Genomic DNA, 14,960 nt, shown 5'->3' on the forward strand with positions numbered 1-14,960 from the left:
CCTTTAAATAATAGTACAAACATTCAGTAATACTTCTGATACTCGACTGCTCCAGCAGCCAGGTGACCACCATATTACACAGGAACGTGAGCACAGACAATGGTCATCTTGCCGTCACCTGGGTTTGTTGTGTTGCAAAAATCTGCAATAATTGTAAGTGGAATTGTAATAAGATAAGATAAAAATAGGAAAGAACTGAAATAAGAGGGGTTCTCTTTAATTTTTGAGTAGAGTAAGTTGTGCTTTAATACAAATGATTTATTTTATATAAAAAAAAAAAAAAATTCTGTAAAATAAAAAGATCTTCTTATTTCCATGATAGATTCTCCTTGATAACCCGGAGCTGCTGATCCCTGGTGATAATCCAGCTGGCGGTAGCTCATACAATGTGTCCCAAGAGAGCATTGATCAGGTAAGAGTGTAATTTTTAATTATTTGCTTTTATAAAATATCAAATTCTTTCAAGATAAGTAGAAGACACTAAGGGCATGTCCACACAGGTAGGATATTATATTATTAACCCCTTCACGACCTTTGATGGATATATCCGTCATGGAGCACGTCGTCACGTTAAGCCCCGCCCCCTGCCGCGGGCAGGATGCTGCGAACCGCGCACATATCAGCTGTTTTCAACAGCTGACATGTGTGCCTGCATGTTAGGACTGGAATCGCATTCCACCCATAACATTAACCTCTTACATCTCGCTGCCAAAGTCTGGCAGCGAGATGTATATACGCGCGGTCATGATTTTCACTTACCGCTGCCCCCCCCCCCCACCGGAAGTCACGTGTGTGATCACGTGACTTTTGGTAGTTGCCATGGTAGCACAGGGTCATGTGATGACGCCTGCAGCTATGAGGAATCACTTTCGTTTTCACTCGGCCCTGGGCTGAATGAATCAGGAAGTGACCGTATCTGCTGTTTACTACTGATAGCTGTGATCAGCAGATAGTGCAGAGCGATCGGATTGCTGATCGCTATAGCCCCCTAGGGGGACTAGTAAAATAAAAAAAAAGTAAAAAGTTTTAAAAAAAAAACAAAAAACAAAAACCTAAAAGTTCAAATCACCCCCCTTTCACCCCTTTGAAAATTAAAGGGTTAAAAAAAAAATACACATATTTTGGTATCGGCGCGTTCAGAAACGCCTGATCTATCAAAATATTAAATCAATTAATCTGATTGGTGAACTGTGTAGTGGCAAAAAATTTAAAAAAAATTTCCAAACGCCAAAATCACATTTTTTTGGTCGCCGCAAGTTTTACGCAAAATGCAATAACAGGCGATCAAAACGTAGCATCTGCGCAAAAATGGTACTATTAGAAACATCAGCTCAAGACGCAAAAAATCAGCCGTCACTGAGCCATAGATCCCAAAAAATGAGAACGTTTTAACCCCTTAGATACAAGTAAACCTATACATGTTTGGTGTCTACAAACTCGCACCGACCTCAGGCATCATACCGACATATCAGTATTACCATATAGTGAAGGCGGTGAATAAAACAAACCAAAAACTATTGTGCCATCACACTTTTTTGCAGTTTTTCCGCACTTGGAATTTTTTTGCTGTTTTCCAGTACACCATATGGTAAAACCTATGGTTTCATTTAAAAGTACAACTTGTCCCACAAAAAACAAGCCCTCATATGGCAAGATTGATGGAAAAATAAAAAAGTTACAGCTCTCGGAAGAAGGGGAGCAAAAAAACAAAAAACGGAAAGTGCCCGGGGGCTGAAGGGGTTAATATTATTTTTTATTATTATTTTTTATTTTTTGTGCACCATTGATTCCATGGTGCTGTACACATGAGAAGGAATTTTACATACAAATTACAATAAAAAAACTAACATTGACTGACTGGAACAGAGGGTAGAGGACCCTGCCCTTGTGGGCTTAGTCTATAGGCTAATGAGGAAAGAGACAAAAGGTTAGAAAGATGGATTTTCAAGTTCAGCCTTAAAGTTCCGAATGTAGTGGATAATCAGACATGTTGGAGCACAGAATTCCATAGGATGAGGAAAACTGAAGAAAAATCTTGGTTTGAAATACAGGACAGAGTCAAGGTTTACTCCGAGGCACTGACCGTCCGGAAAGCGGGATGTCATAAAGATAAGTGGGATGGAGGAAAGATTATGAATTCAGTTTTATCCACATTGAGCTTTAGGAAGCTAGATAAGAATAATATGGCTGATAGACATTCTGCGATTCTAGACCGCAGAGAGGTGATATCTGGGCCAAAGAGATAGATCTACATGTCATCAGTGTATTGATGGTACTGGAAGCGGTGGGAATTTCGAGTTGTCCCAAGTAGGTCTCCATGACAGAATCTTGAGGGACACTAACCGGGTGGAATGACAAGGTAGTATGGGAATGGAAGATGCTAAATGTGAAGTTAGAAAGGTATGAGGTGATCCAGTGCAAGGTCTTTGACGCCAAGTGTAGAGAGGATCTGAGGTATTAGGGAGTGGTCAACTGTTTCAAAAGCAGATGACAGGTCTAGGAGGAGATGTATAGGGACTTATCTGTTAGCTTTAGCAGTAAGTTGTTAGTCATTTTCATTAGAGCAGTTTTAGAGGAGTGGTGGGGAGTAAAGTTCAATATGGACCTGCTGTTCTAAGAGTTTGGAGGTGAACGGGAAGAGCAATTGGGACGATAGCAGGATGTAGGGGTGGGGTGGAGGGATGGTTTCTTCATGATTGATGTGAATGTGGTATGTTTGAAAGCAAAAGGTAAGGTACCAGAAGTTATTGATACTTTGAAGAGATAGGTTAGGGCTGGGATAAGCAGTGTGATGAGGTTGGGGAGGAGGTGGGATGGCATCGGAGCAAGTGCACAAGTGGTGAGGTGTGAACAGCACCAGCATTTTACAAAACCTCATCACTTTGAAGCGAAAATCCCTACCTGAGTTTTACAAGAGTTTATAATCTGTCCATTCACCCCACATGAAGGTGAGCATGCCAAAGATTTTTGGCAGAACAAATCCTTTCTTTGTAATTGAAGACATACATGGATATGGTAATGCCCCAAGTATCTTTTTTTTTTTATCAACTTTGTGCAATGGAGCTTTAGGGGTATGTACATACAACGTCTGTTTCAGGCAGGTCAACTCCAAAACCCACCTGAAAAGGCTCTTAAAAATAGCTAAAAACAATGACTATATGCTCTTCAATGTCAAGATGACTTGCTGTGCATATGGTCAGTCTTTTGTGTTTTTCGTAACAGTTCAAGGCTTTGAAAGCCATAAAGTAGTTAAAAGTGACTTGACCGTTCTTCAGGCTTTTTCCACTTTGGAAGTCACTTGCTATTATATAAATAACGTAAGTAAGAAAAAACAATGGCGACTAAGACATCACAAAAAAGACGGTTTAAGATAAACACTGAATTTTTTTTTCTGCATATACGCGAATACAGCCATGTGCCCATTTTACACAGTCTTCCCATGACTTTCCAAAGCTATACATACATTTTACATACCTATCAGATCCTCTTAATACTGGATTTAAGAAACTTTAACATTTTCTTTTTCTAAAACCCCATTACAGAAAGCCTCATCTAGACACACATTTCTAGTATTATGGTCTCCCATAGTTTTTGGCAGTGAGCTCGTGTCTTCTCTCCAGCTCCAAGCTATCATGTAACGTGGTTTTGGGTTGCACAGCAAACACCTGGATGTTACAATCCAGAACATCATTCTTCCTGAGCTGTACAGCGCTCTGCACATCAGGACAGTGCATCACGTCTACACAAATGCTGATGAAGCAGAGAAAGTCCTGATAAATATGATAAATATGACATGGTAAATACACATACGGAGGTAATAAAGATTATTTGACTTTTGCAGAATAAGGAGAAACCAAAGCAGATAATCCAAGGATTTATTATTCTTGGATCAAAGGTAGCTTTCCCCATCGTTTCTCTGTGCCAGCGTCCCATCCCTGATTTACACAAGTGTTTTTTATACTTCTTTGTCTTTCTGTTGGTTCATGTCCTGATTTACTTTAGAGTGATTTATCTTCTGTAAGCACATTTAATGTCTTGTAATGACTGCCAGTCAATGATCAGTGCTTCTTGACTGTTACACAATTATTTATTGGAGGGGAATCGTCTACATAAAAGAGGGGAAATTCATCAGCACTGGCATTTTGCATGACAAATTTTGACCCAGGGTGCACTGGCGTAAGATGTTCCAAATTGCTTAAAGGGAACCTGTCGCCAGATTTGGCAGCTATAAGCTGCGGCCACCACCAGTGGGCTCTTATATACAGCATTCTAGAATACTGTATATAAGAGCCTGGGCTGCTCTGTGTAACATAAAAAAAACAATTTTATTATACTCACCTAGGGGTGGTCCAGTCCGATAGGTGTCGATACTCCTTGGTCTGGCACCACCTCTCTGCTGCGATGACCGTCCTCTTTCTTCACAGGCCTGTGTGCATGATGCATCCTACGTCATCCACCCAGGCCAGCCTTGCGGTCCTGCACAGGCGCACTTTGATCTGCCATGCTTAGGGCAGGTAAAAGTACTGTAATGCGCAGGTGCGAGGAAAGGTCAAAGACCGCTCGCGCATGTGCATTACAATAAGTTGATCTGCCCTCAGCAGGGCAAATCAAAGTGTGCAGGACCACAATGCTTGCCTGGGTGGATGACGTAGGACATGTCATATACACGATGCTGCGAAGGACAGCCACCGCAGCAGAGAGGAGGCGTCAGACCGGAGAGCAGCAACACCCATCAGACCGAATCGCCCCTAGGTTTTTGCTATAATCTGATCACACTATAATATAGGGTAAGAAAGCCTGGTTCCAGGCATGTGTCACTTACTGGGCTCCTTGGTGTAGATTTTATAGAATACCTGTTTTTTTTTCTCTGATGGAGATATAGCAGAGCGAAGAGATAAACTGGATATAATCCAGCCCTCAGCCCTCGCTGGGAAGCTTGCTGTATACACTTTCCTGTCACCAAGCTGCTTCTCTGTAGTGGGAGTGGGACTATACAAAGAAGCCAACTGCCCTGCGAGTGAGCTGTTGTTAATGTCCTAATGATAAAATGCTGATTGCATTGAAACTACATCACTCAGAGTGATAATTGATATTGCTGGATTCAGGCCCTCTGCCCTACATTATGCTGCTCTCAGATTACATAGCAAAACTCTGCTGACAGATTCCCTTTAAAGTGGAGTTGAGAACCCTGTTATGAGCTATCGTGTAGCGTGTTCTTCTTTCCGTTGAGTGTTGCTGCCGGCTTATGATTGATCAGTGTCATACAGGAAGACTAAGTGCACGCCCCAGTGAAAGCTGTCTGGTAACACCCACCTGGGACTCAAAAGAAGTTAACTCATTAGGTGCCACAGAGAAGCGAAATAAAGAAAAAAAAAATACCGCATCTTTTTTCTTTGTCCAGTTCAACATGAGAAGTTTGATGAAAGGCACAAGTAAGGTGCAAATAATGAAAGCCCTTTTTTTTTTTTTTTTGCACAAATTGTGCCAGAATTTGGGCACTTTTAGTTTGATAATATGCTTCAATTAGGGAATTATTGTTTGTCATTCAAATGACCTGGGCAATGATCAGGAAAAAAACTCAGAACCTTCTCGCCCAGTGTATAAGCCACAATACACATTAGAATAAAACTGCCAAATCTGTAAACATCATGGCAATGGGCTAACATTCTATTATATACATGGGGGACTCCTTAACATTTCCCAATAGGTAATGCCTGGGAATGGAAGGATCTTGTCTTGTTGGATTACAACAGCCGATCTATTCTCCCTGGAAATATGCCACTGACAGTGGCTTTGTCATAGAGAACATAGGAGTGCTTGGCCAACAGCTTTCTAATGTATGTGGGGGCTTTAAATGGTCCTTAAAGACGGTGTCCACTACTGGATAACCCCTTCCTAATTGCTTTATTGCCCCATATAAAATATATATATATATATATATATATCACCTGCCTGAGCGGTGCAGCGATGTCTGCTCTGTGATTTCCGGCGGTCATGTGACAATTGGCAGCTGCAGCCTTCACTCATCTGTCAGAGTGGACATCTGCACTGACAGAATACTGGAAAGATGCATCCAGTGACTGGCTGATGATTGGCTGAAGTGGTCACATGACTTAACTATGTCATGTGACTGCCAGGAATCACTGAAACCGCATCGGTTTGGGAATTATTTTTTTTATTTTTATATGGGACACTTAATCAATTTAAAAGGGGGGTTTCTAGTAGTGGACAGCCCCTTTAAGATTAATTGAAAAATGTCACTGTAAACAGAAACTTAAGAGTAAAGATAATGGCTTTATTAGGACAATCCATCCTATTTCTGCCTGCTTTAAATCACAATAGCATATGTAAGCACAGAAGGTTCATGTTGTCATCTAGGACAATGATCTGGACTTGGAATAACTACCATTTCTAACAATTACTCTGATTTTTCTGTACAGTTATATTAAAACATAGTAAAATTGTAAATGTCTTTATTTCCTAGCTGGTGTATATTGGGTTTACTCCTGAGGCAGCAAAGGCAGCTCTCCAGCTTTTCATGGGTAATGTTGAATTAGCATCTCAGATTCTGGCTCATCACCAAGGAATCCTCCCTCCACAACTCCTCCAAGACCTGGAAAATGCTCCCAAGCCAAAGGAGTCCCATGCATCTTCTGTAGAATCTGCAGGTAATTAGAAGGCTTTATAGAGACTTGTGCAACCCCCTCTTCTATCATACACGAGACGCATAGTGGCCTGTGCTTCATGTTCTGCTACTTTCGAAAAAAATAGAGCTTATGAGGATGTTGCATAGGATAGTTGGGGAGAAGGAAGTCTGATGCAGAAGTTGCATTGTGGCCCGTTGCCGTAAAAGTAAGGGAGTAATGGAAGGGTAGTTGCACACAAAACCTACAGTAACCTTCCCGAGGTTAGCAATGAAATGTATTAAAAATAATAAAGATATGAAATAGTATTCCCTTAGCTCAACATCCAGAGGTCCATAAATCTGGCCTGGAAGATGCTGGGAATTGCTTAAATAGAGTGGGATTTTTACAGTTGAGAATACAAAGTGATGGAGGAGTAGAGGTAATTGGGGGTAAAAAAGATGCTTCATAAAGCAACACTATTCTGACCAAATCAGACAGGTGTATTCACATTCAAGTAATGATCTTGAGGCATAACACCCAGAAAATTCCTTTAGGTAAGCAGCTATATTCTCAACTGGGGCTGCTTCAAGGGATTAGTAGCTGATATCTTGAGTCTTCAGAGTGACAGCTACTTTTTTTTTTTTTTTTGCTTTATTCTAGGTGCTCAGAGTTCCAAAACGTTTCGGAGTTGGACCGCCTCCTTCATTAAGTAACACAGTCATGGTAGATTTAAGTCTGACACAAACTTTGGTTTTCACAGAGTCTGATGCTTCAATGTTTTTAGATCTTTTATTTGGATGTTTCTATGGTTACTGAAGAACCATTCATTTCATAAGTTTTTACACTTGACAAATACATCATGTTTCTGCATAGACTCAATATTTACAATTGACTCATATTGTCCAAGACTTCTGCATATCACCCTGACATGCTGGGTATCAGATTCTGGGCCATGTTCTGACTAATGACAACCTATTCTTACCTAATCAGTGCTTGCAGTTTATCACAATATCTGTGTATTTGTTTGCCCATCTGCTTTTTGAGGATTGACCACAGGTTCTCAATGGGATTAAGTTCTGCGGAGTTTCATGGCAAAGGACCCAAAATTTCAATGTTTTGTTCACCGCACATGCAAATACCATTGAATTCATGTGATAACAAGGTGCACATATCACCTGGCCCCACTGGATCCCTCCAGTCTGACCATCATGGTTATTGTCTGTAATGATATATAATGGCTATTCTGCCATCTCCGTCCTCCTGATGAACCCCAAATAAATGTCTCACCAACCTATTGGGGTTCTATGAGGGGGTAAGTGCAAACCTGGATATTGGTAATGCAGCTGATGTGATTTATTTGGACTTTTCAAAGGCATTTGATACTGTACCACATAATAGCCTTATACTGAAGCTCCAGAAGCAAGGACTAGGCGAAACTATATGCAACTGGGTAAGGAATTGGCTAAAAGTTAGGAAACAAAGAGTAGTCATAAATGGAATATTCTCTAAATAAGCTATAGTCAGCAGTGGGGTGCCGCAGGGATCTGTGCTAGGACCGATTGTTTTTAATCTCTTTATTAATGACCTTGTGGATGGGATTAATATTAAAGTGTCAGTCTTTTCAGATGACACCAAACTATGTAGGCTATTAAAAACTGACCTTGATAGTACAATATTACAAAAAGATCTGGATAAGATGTCAGAATGGGCAGATACTTGGCAAATGAGATTTAATGTTGATAAATGTAAAGTAATGCACCTAGGACGGAGTAATCCTATAGCTGCATATACATTAAATGGAAGTAAACTCGGGACTACAGAACAGGAGAAGGACTTGGGTATTCTCATTACAAATAAGCTGAGCAGCAGCACTCAATGTCAAGCAGCAGCTGCTAAAGCAAACAAGATTTTAGAGTGTGTAAAAAGAGAGATTAGATCCCGTGATCCCAACGTATTGTTACCCCTCTATAAATGACTTGTAAGGCCACATCTGCAATATGGGATCCAGTTTTGGGCTCCTTATTTTTAAAAAGGACATTCAGAAGTTAGTCAGTTCAAAGGCAGGCAACTAGACTACTACAAGGAATGGAAGGCCGCCCATATGATGAGAGGTTGGAAAAGTTAGATATGTTTAGCTTAGAAAAAAGACATCTCAGAGGAGACCTCATTTATATGTATAAATACATGTGTGGTCAATATAAAGGACTGGTACATGACTTATTTCTTCCAAAGATAATACTAAGGACCAGGGGGCACTCACTGCGAGTGGAAGAAAGGTGATTCCGACAGCTAAATAGGAAAGGGTTCTTTACAGTTAGAGCAGTCAGACTGTGGAATGCCCTATTGTAAGAGGTAGTAATGGCAGATACTATAACAGCTTTTACAAAAGGGCTGGATGATTTCCTCAATGCACAAAATATTGTTGGTTATAAATGACTTAGTGACCAGACGTAGAACTGGTGGAGGAAGGTTGAACTAGATGGACCTAAGTCTATTTTCAACCTAAGTAACTATGTATATGTAAATGAGTGGGGGGAAATGCGTTGAGTGAGGAGAGAGTCTTTGGTTCATTTAACCTAATCCCTTCAGGGTGTCACTTATGATGATTGGTTCTGAGAAGTAATTTATAATTTCGTCCCATGGTGTTTTGCTTCCTTTTACATGGTGTATTATTATATTAAGCATAGGGACCTAAAATTAGGGACAGTCGTCGAGGATTGGGGGCACCAGTCAAAGTAGGGTGTTTTTTTTCCATGGATAGGTAGGGTTACCCTATTCTAGGGATAGTTTGCCATATCCCCCATATCAGTTCCCCATCCCGAGCTAGTGGAAGGGATTGTTCCATTGTGTGCTTTTTAGTCCTTTTTTTGTGTGTTTAGTATATTTTTAATTTATCTAATAAAATATTATTCTTAATCTTTACTCTATATTACTGAAGCAAGGTATTTTTCTCATAGCTCCAGCTTGTGACATGGTCTTCATCATGCTGGTAACAGCATTGTTCATCTCCACATTGCTCCTGGATTGTTGGGAGAAGTTGCTCCTTGGAGGAAGTTTAGATCAAATTCTGTATTCATGCATTGTTCATAGGCAAAATTGTGAATGAGCCCAATACCATGGATGAAAAGTAACCTACACGTGAAAGGTCTCAGGATACTTTACTGTTGGCACCACACTGGACTCATGGGAGCCTGCAGCTTTGCTTCTCTGGACAATCATTCTTCCAGATGTCTGAAAAAGTCTGAAGGGCTTCTTCAGAGAAAAGAAGTCTGCAGAATTTAAGGAATTTGACTGCAGATGACTGTGGTAATGTATTTTTTTTCTGCTGAAGCCCTTTTCAAAATGTTTGAGACCTCTAGAAGAATAATTGTCCAGAGAAGCAAAGGTGAGAGCATCCATGAGTCATGCGTCATGCCAATAGTAAAGTATCCTGAGACCATTCAGGAGTGGGGTTTCCTTTTAATCCAATTTTAGCTAAGAACATTGCCATCAATAAAGAATGGGATCTAAAGCTGGGTTCACACTAAACGACAGCGACAACGACGTCGCTGTTACGTCACCATTTTCGGTGACGTAACAGCGACCTTGTAAGTCGCTGTTATGATCGCTGCTTAGCTGTCAAACACAGCAGAAGCAGCGATCATAACGTCGCTGTGCTACATGTTCAGAGAGCAGGGAGCCGCGCTTAGCGCTGGCTCCTTGCTCTCCTGCAGCACACATCGGGTTAATTAACCCGATGTGTGCTGCAGCTACATGTCACAGTTCAGAGAGCAGGGAGCCGCGCGCACTGCTTAGCGCTGGCTCCTTGCTCTCCTTGCTACAGTATACATCGGGTTAATTACCCGATGCATACTGCAGCCACATGTCACAGTGCAGGAGCCGGCACTGGCAGCAAGAGCGGCGGAGGCTGGTAACCAGCGTAAACATCGGGTAACCAGGGAAAGGTCTTCCCTTGGTTACCCGATGTTTACGCTGGTTACAGCTTACCGCAGCTGCCAGTGCCGGCTCCTGATCGCTTCATTTCGTCGCTCTCTCGCTGTCACACACAGCGATGTGTGTGTCACAGCGGGAGAGTGACGACCAAAAAATGAAGCTGGACATTCAGCAACGACCGGCGACCTCACAGCAGGGGCCAGGTCGTTGCTGGATGTCACACACAGCGACAGCGACGGGACGTCGCTGCAACGTCACAGAAAATGGTGACGTAGCAGCGACGTCGTTGTCGCTGTGTGTGACACCAGCTTAAACATCATCAAAGAGCAACTTCTCCCAACGATCCAGGTGCAAATTTTGTGATAACCAATGCTCTTACCAGCATGATAGAGACCTTATCACAAGGCAAAAGTGATTCTGTGTCCATGGCCAGGAGACTTCCTTAATCTCAATTCCATTGAGAAACTATGATCGTTTCTCAAAAAGCGGGTGGAGAAACAAACACACAGGAATTGTGACAAACTCCCACCATTGATTAGACAAGAATGGGTTGTCATCAGTCAGGATTTGGCCCAGAAGCTGATATCCCGCTGCCAGGGTGAACTGCAGTAACCATGAAAAATTAGGGTCAACCCTCTAAACATTGAATTTTTACAGAAATTTTATATATTTTTCAATAAAAGTTAAAACTTATTAAATCCTTTACTTGTACTTCACCAAAGAGAAAGGGAAAAGAAAACAAAAAGTGCACCGATTTTAAATGTAGCTGTATAGATAATTCGTAGGTGAATGTTATATTTTCATACACTCACCTTTAGCAAGCCTCTTGCTTATCGATCCTTTAGGACCTCATATCTCAATGGAGAGTTCTCCTTCCCAAACGGTATGCTGCAGATTCCTGGTGGCTATTCTGTAACTCAGCCCGAGTTACCATAGGAATCATATCAATGTCAAATCCTCCAGGCTGTGTGCGCTCCCAAACAATTTAATCATACAGGCTGTAATTATTTCCTGTACAATTTTTTATTATTTTTACAAGAACAAAGAACGTGTTTCGACAAACAAATGTCTTCCTCAGGTATATTGTCATTATCAGACAATATACATGAGGAAGACATTTGTTTGTCAAAACACGTTCTTTGTTCTTGTAAAAATAATGAAAAATTGTACAGGAAATAATTACAGCCTGTATGATTAAATTGTTTGGGAGCGCACACAGCCTGGAGGATTTGACATTAGCGGGGTTTACACGCTGCGACATCGCTAGCATCGGCTAGTGATGTCGAGCGCGATAGCACCCGCCCCCGTCGTACGTGCAATATTTTGTGATCGCTGCTGAAGTGAACATTATCGCTTCGGCAGCGTCACACGCACATACCTGCTCTGCAACGTCACTCTGGCCGGCGAACCGCCTCCTTTCTAAGGGGGCGGTTTGTGCAACGTCACAGCGACGTCACACGGCAGGCGTCCAATAGAAGCGGAGGGGCGGAGATGAGTGGGACGTAACATCCCGCCCACCTCCTTCCTTCCGCATTGCCGGTATAGACAGGTAAGGAGATGTTCGTCACTCCTGCGGTATCACACACAGCGATGTGTGGTGCCGCAGGAACGAGGAACAACATCGCTAATAAGCATTAAACGATTTATTGTTTCAGGACGACCTCTCCGCGGCAAACTATTTTGACCGCTTTTGCGATTGTTTTAGGTCGCTCAAAAGTGTCACACACTGCGATCTCGTTAATGACGCCGGATGTGCGTCACAAACACCGTGACCACGACGATAATTCATTAACAATATCGCAGCGTGTAAAGCCCGCTATTCTTACTTGTACTTCGGTAACCATTGAAACGTCTGCTTACAAGATCACTGGAGCAATATTTGAAACAAAATGTGAAAAACAATATTTGTGTCAGTCTAGCAACTTTTGGTCACGACTGTACACCAGGTCCAAACATGCTATAACTCTGAGCACTTGAAAAAGAGCAAAAACAGAGCTTATTGTCTCAAGGCTTTTACATCTTCAGGGATTACTGACTTACGATATCTTCATATTTTTCTATATCTTTTCCCAAATGTTTTGGAGAGGGTGGATAAAATGTTGAGTATTTTGTGACCACCATAACGGCTGCAGTTACACATTGCACGCGGCCAGCCTGGGTATAGAAACCTCCTATTGCTTTAGTTGTCTTCAAGTTAGAAACTGCATCCACATGCTTTTCTGTCTCATCCACCCCTGAGTACGATGAATAGCCTATGTAAAATCACTTTGAACTTTTTTATTTTGGTTTTCCTGTTATTCCTTTTGTTCAGGAACAAGTAACACCTCATACAATGAGCCCGATATTGATCCTGTCAAAGAAATTTTGGAAGACATTCCTGAGCATGAAGAGGACTACCTAGATTTAACCCTTGAGGAAGAAGGGCTGGTTCTTGTAGAATATCTTTCTTATCTTGAAAAGATCTGATATTTTGGTGTTTGTTCTTTCTTTCTTTCACTTTCTTCAGCAGAATTCTATTGTTATTCCTGTTTAAAGCACCTTATCTTATCAGTATTTATTTTACTATTTGTGTAGCTGATTTTGCATTAATTTAAAGGCTTCGGTTTAATTTAATACATTGATGACCTATTGCTAGGAATCGCCACCATTGTCTAATCGGCAGGGATCTGATTGCTGTGTCCATTGCCAATGTCGAGAATGAAGCAGCAGACTCCAGTACCCTCAGTAGCTGTGCAATGCAGGGAGCAAACACATTTAATGTCCTACACCAGCATCTGCAAAGGGGTTTGTGTGTTATGGATGGAGACGCCAGCATTTCTGTTATAATATATAGTGGTGGAATTCTAGTAACAGGATAACTCCGATCTGCTGTTACTTTTTTTCTTTATATCATAGTTCACCATTTGGAAGATATCAACTTGTGGATGGTAAAACATTTTTCAATACTCTATATGAGGTTAATATGGTGGCACTTATGTTTCTTGCTTTTCTTTAAGGGTAGGGTCTAACGGTGCAGCAATCTCATGCAATAGAATACCTTAGCCATGTGTGTGCGTTATTGAGCACGCAAGTTTGTGGGTAACACTAAATACACTTTTTTCTTTAAAAGGGTTATTCTTAAGATAATAGGTGGGGGCCCAACCGCTGAGACCACCAGCAATTTTGAGAACCATCCTCTGGAGTCTGGGACCTGTACTCTGCAGAGTCAAGTCTTCTATGGGACAGAGGTGCCCATGTTCGACCTCCATTCCGTTCATTTTCTGTGGGACTGCCAGATAATGCTAAGGACGGTGCCTGGCTATTGCCATCAGTCCCATAGACCATGATTGGAGTGGAAGTGGAGTATGTGCACCTCTCCTCCATACTAGACTGTGTTCTGCAGAGACTGTTCCTGAGTTCCAGAGCCCTGTTATCAAGGATCACTGGAGGTCCCAGCTGTCAGACCCCAGTGATTATTCCCCTATCCTCTACATAGTAAGTTATCCCATCTTGTGAATAATCGTTCATAGTGTTTCTAATGGTAATTATTTTAGTTACTTCACTGACAACATTGCTGCCATAAGCACGCTTGGCAAAGATTGTCCTAATGATTGTTAGAACTTAGCTCTGTTAAGATTTCCAAATATACTAGTTAAGCTCTGTTCACACCTGCAATAGTGCAAAAATAGAAAAACAGAATGCTCAATGCATACGAGAGTAGAGCCTTAAATGGGTATTCCCATCTCCAAGATCCTATCCCAATATGTATTAGGGGTAGTAGTAATAATAGCAAATACCTCCAATTAGAAATGTATAGTTCTTTTGATTCACTACGTTGCTTGCCTAATGTGCAGGGCATTGCAAGACCTTCGGTATCCATGGTTATGACTGCAACTAACTAACTGTCACTATATATAAGTGATTGTAACCATGGATACCTAAGGTCCTGCAATGCCCTCAACATGAGGTAAGCAAGATGGTGAATCAGGAGAACTATACTACATCTCTAAGTGGAGGTATTTGCTAGTATTATTGTTACACCTACTACATATTAGGATAAGATCTTGGAGATGGGAATACCTCTTTAAAGCCCCATACCCAAGATAGCTGTTGACTAAATGATCATTCAGTTCACAGCTATCTCTCCTGACTCGGCTGAGCGCTCCTATGCTCTCTATGATAAAGTCAATGGTGGAATCATCTGACAGCAGCTACCCCCCCTCCCCCCATCCCCCGAAGAAAAAGGATCGACCAACTACTGGACGTCTCCATAAGCATTAGATGTTGGCAAGTTCAGGCAAATTTATTATAATGTACACTACAATTGAAAAATTTGTACACTGCTTTTAATGCAATAGTTTTTTCCTTGATCTTATTAGGATGTGCACATGTACATTTAGACTGATGGTAGCAAAACCACAA

General features: G+C 41.5%; 1 protein-coding gene across 1 annotated transcript in view; it reads left to right on the plus strand.

Moving 5' to 3' along the window:
- The window catches only part of NUB1 (negative regulator of ubiquitin like proteins 1), a 100,644-nt gene extending 86,314 nt beyond the window's left edge, over window positions 1-14,330 (plus strand). The window contains exons 13-15 of the mRNA XM_075315419.1: window positions 323-412; window positions 6,485-6,668; window positions 12,871-14,330. Coding sequence (XP_075171534.1) covers window positions 323-412; window positions 6,485-6,668; window positions 12,871-13,025 — 429 coding nt within the window. The 3' untranslated portion in view covers window positions 13,026-14,330. The remainder of the gene's footprint in view (window positions 1-322; window positions 413-6,484; window positions 6,669-12,870) is intronic.
- The last annotated feature ends 630 nt before the right edge of the window (window positions 14,331-14,960 follow it).

The sequence above is a fragment of the Anomaloglossus baeobatrachus genome, chromosome 6, assembly GCF_048569485.1.
Source record: "Anomaloglossus baeobatrachus isolate aAnoBae1 chromosome 6, aAnoBae1.hap1, whole genome shotgun sequence".
NCBI classification, from domain to species: domain Eukaryota; kingdom Metazoa; phylum Chordata; class Amphibia; order Anura; family Aromobatidae; genus Anomaloglossus; species Anomaloglossus baeobatrachus.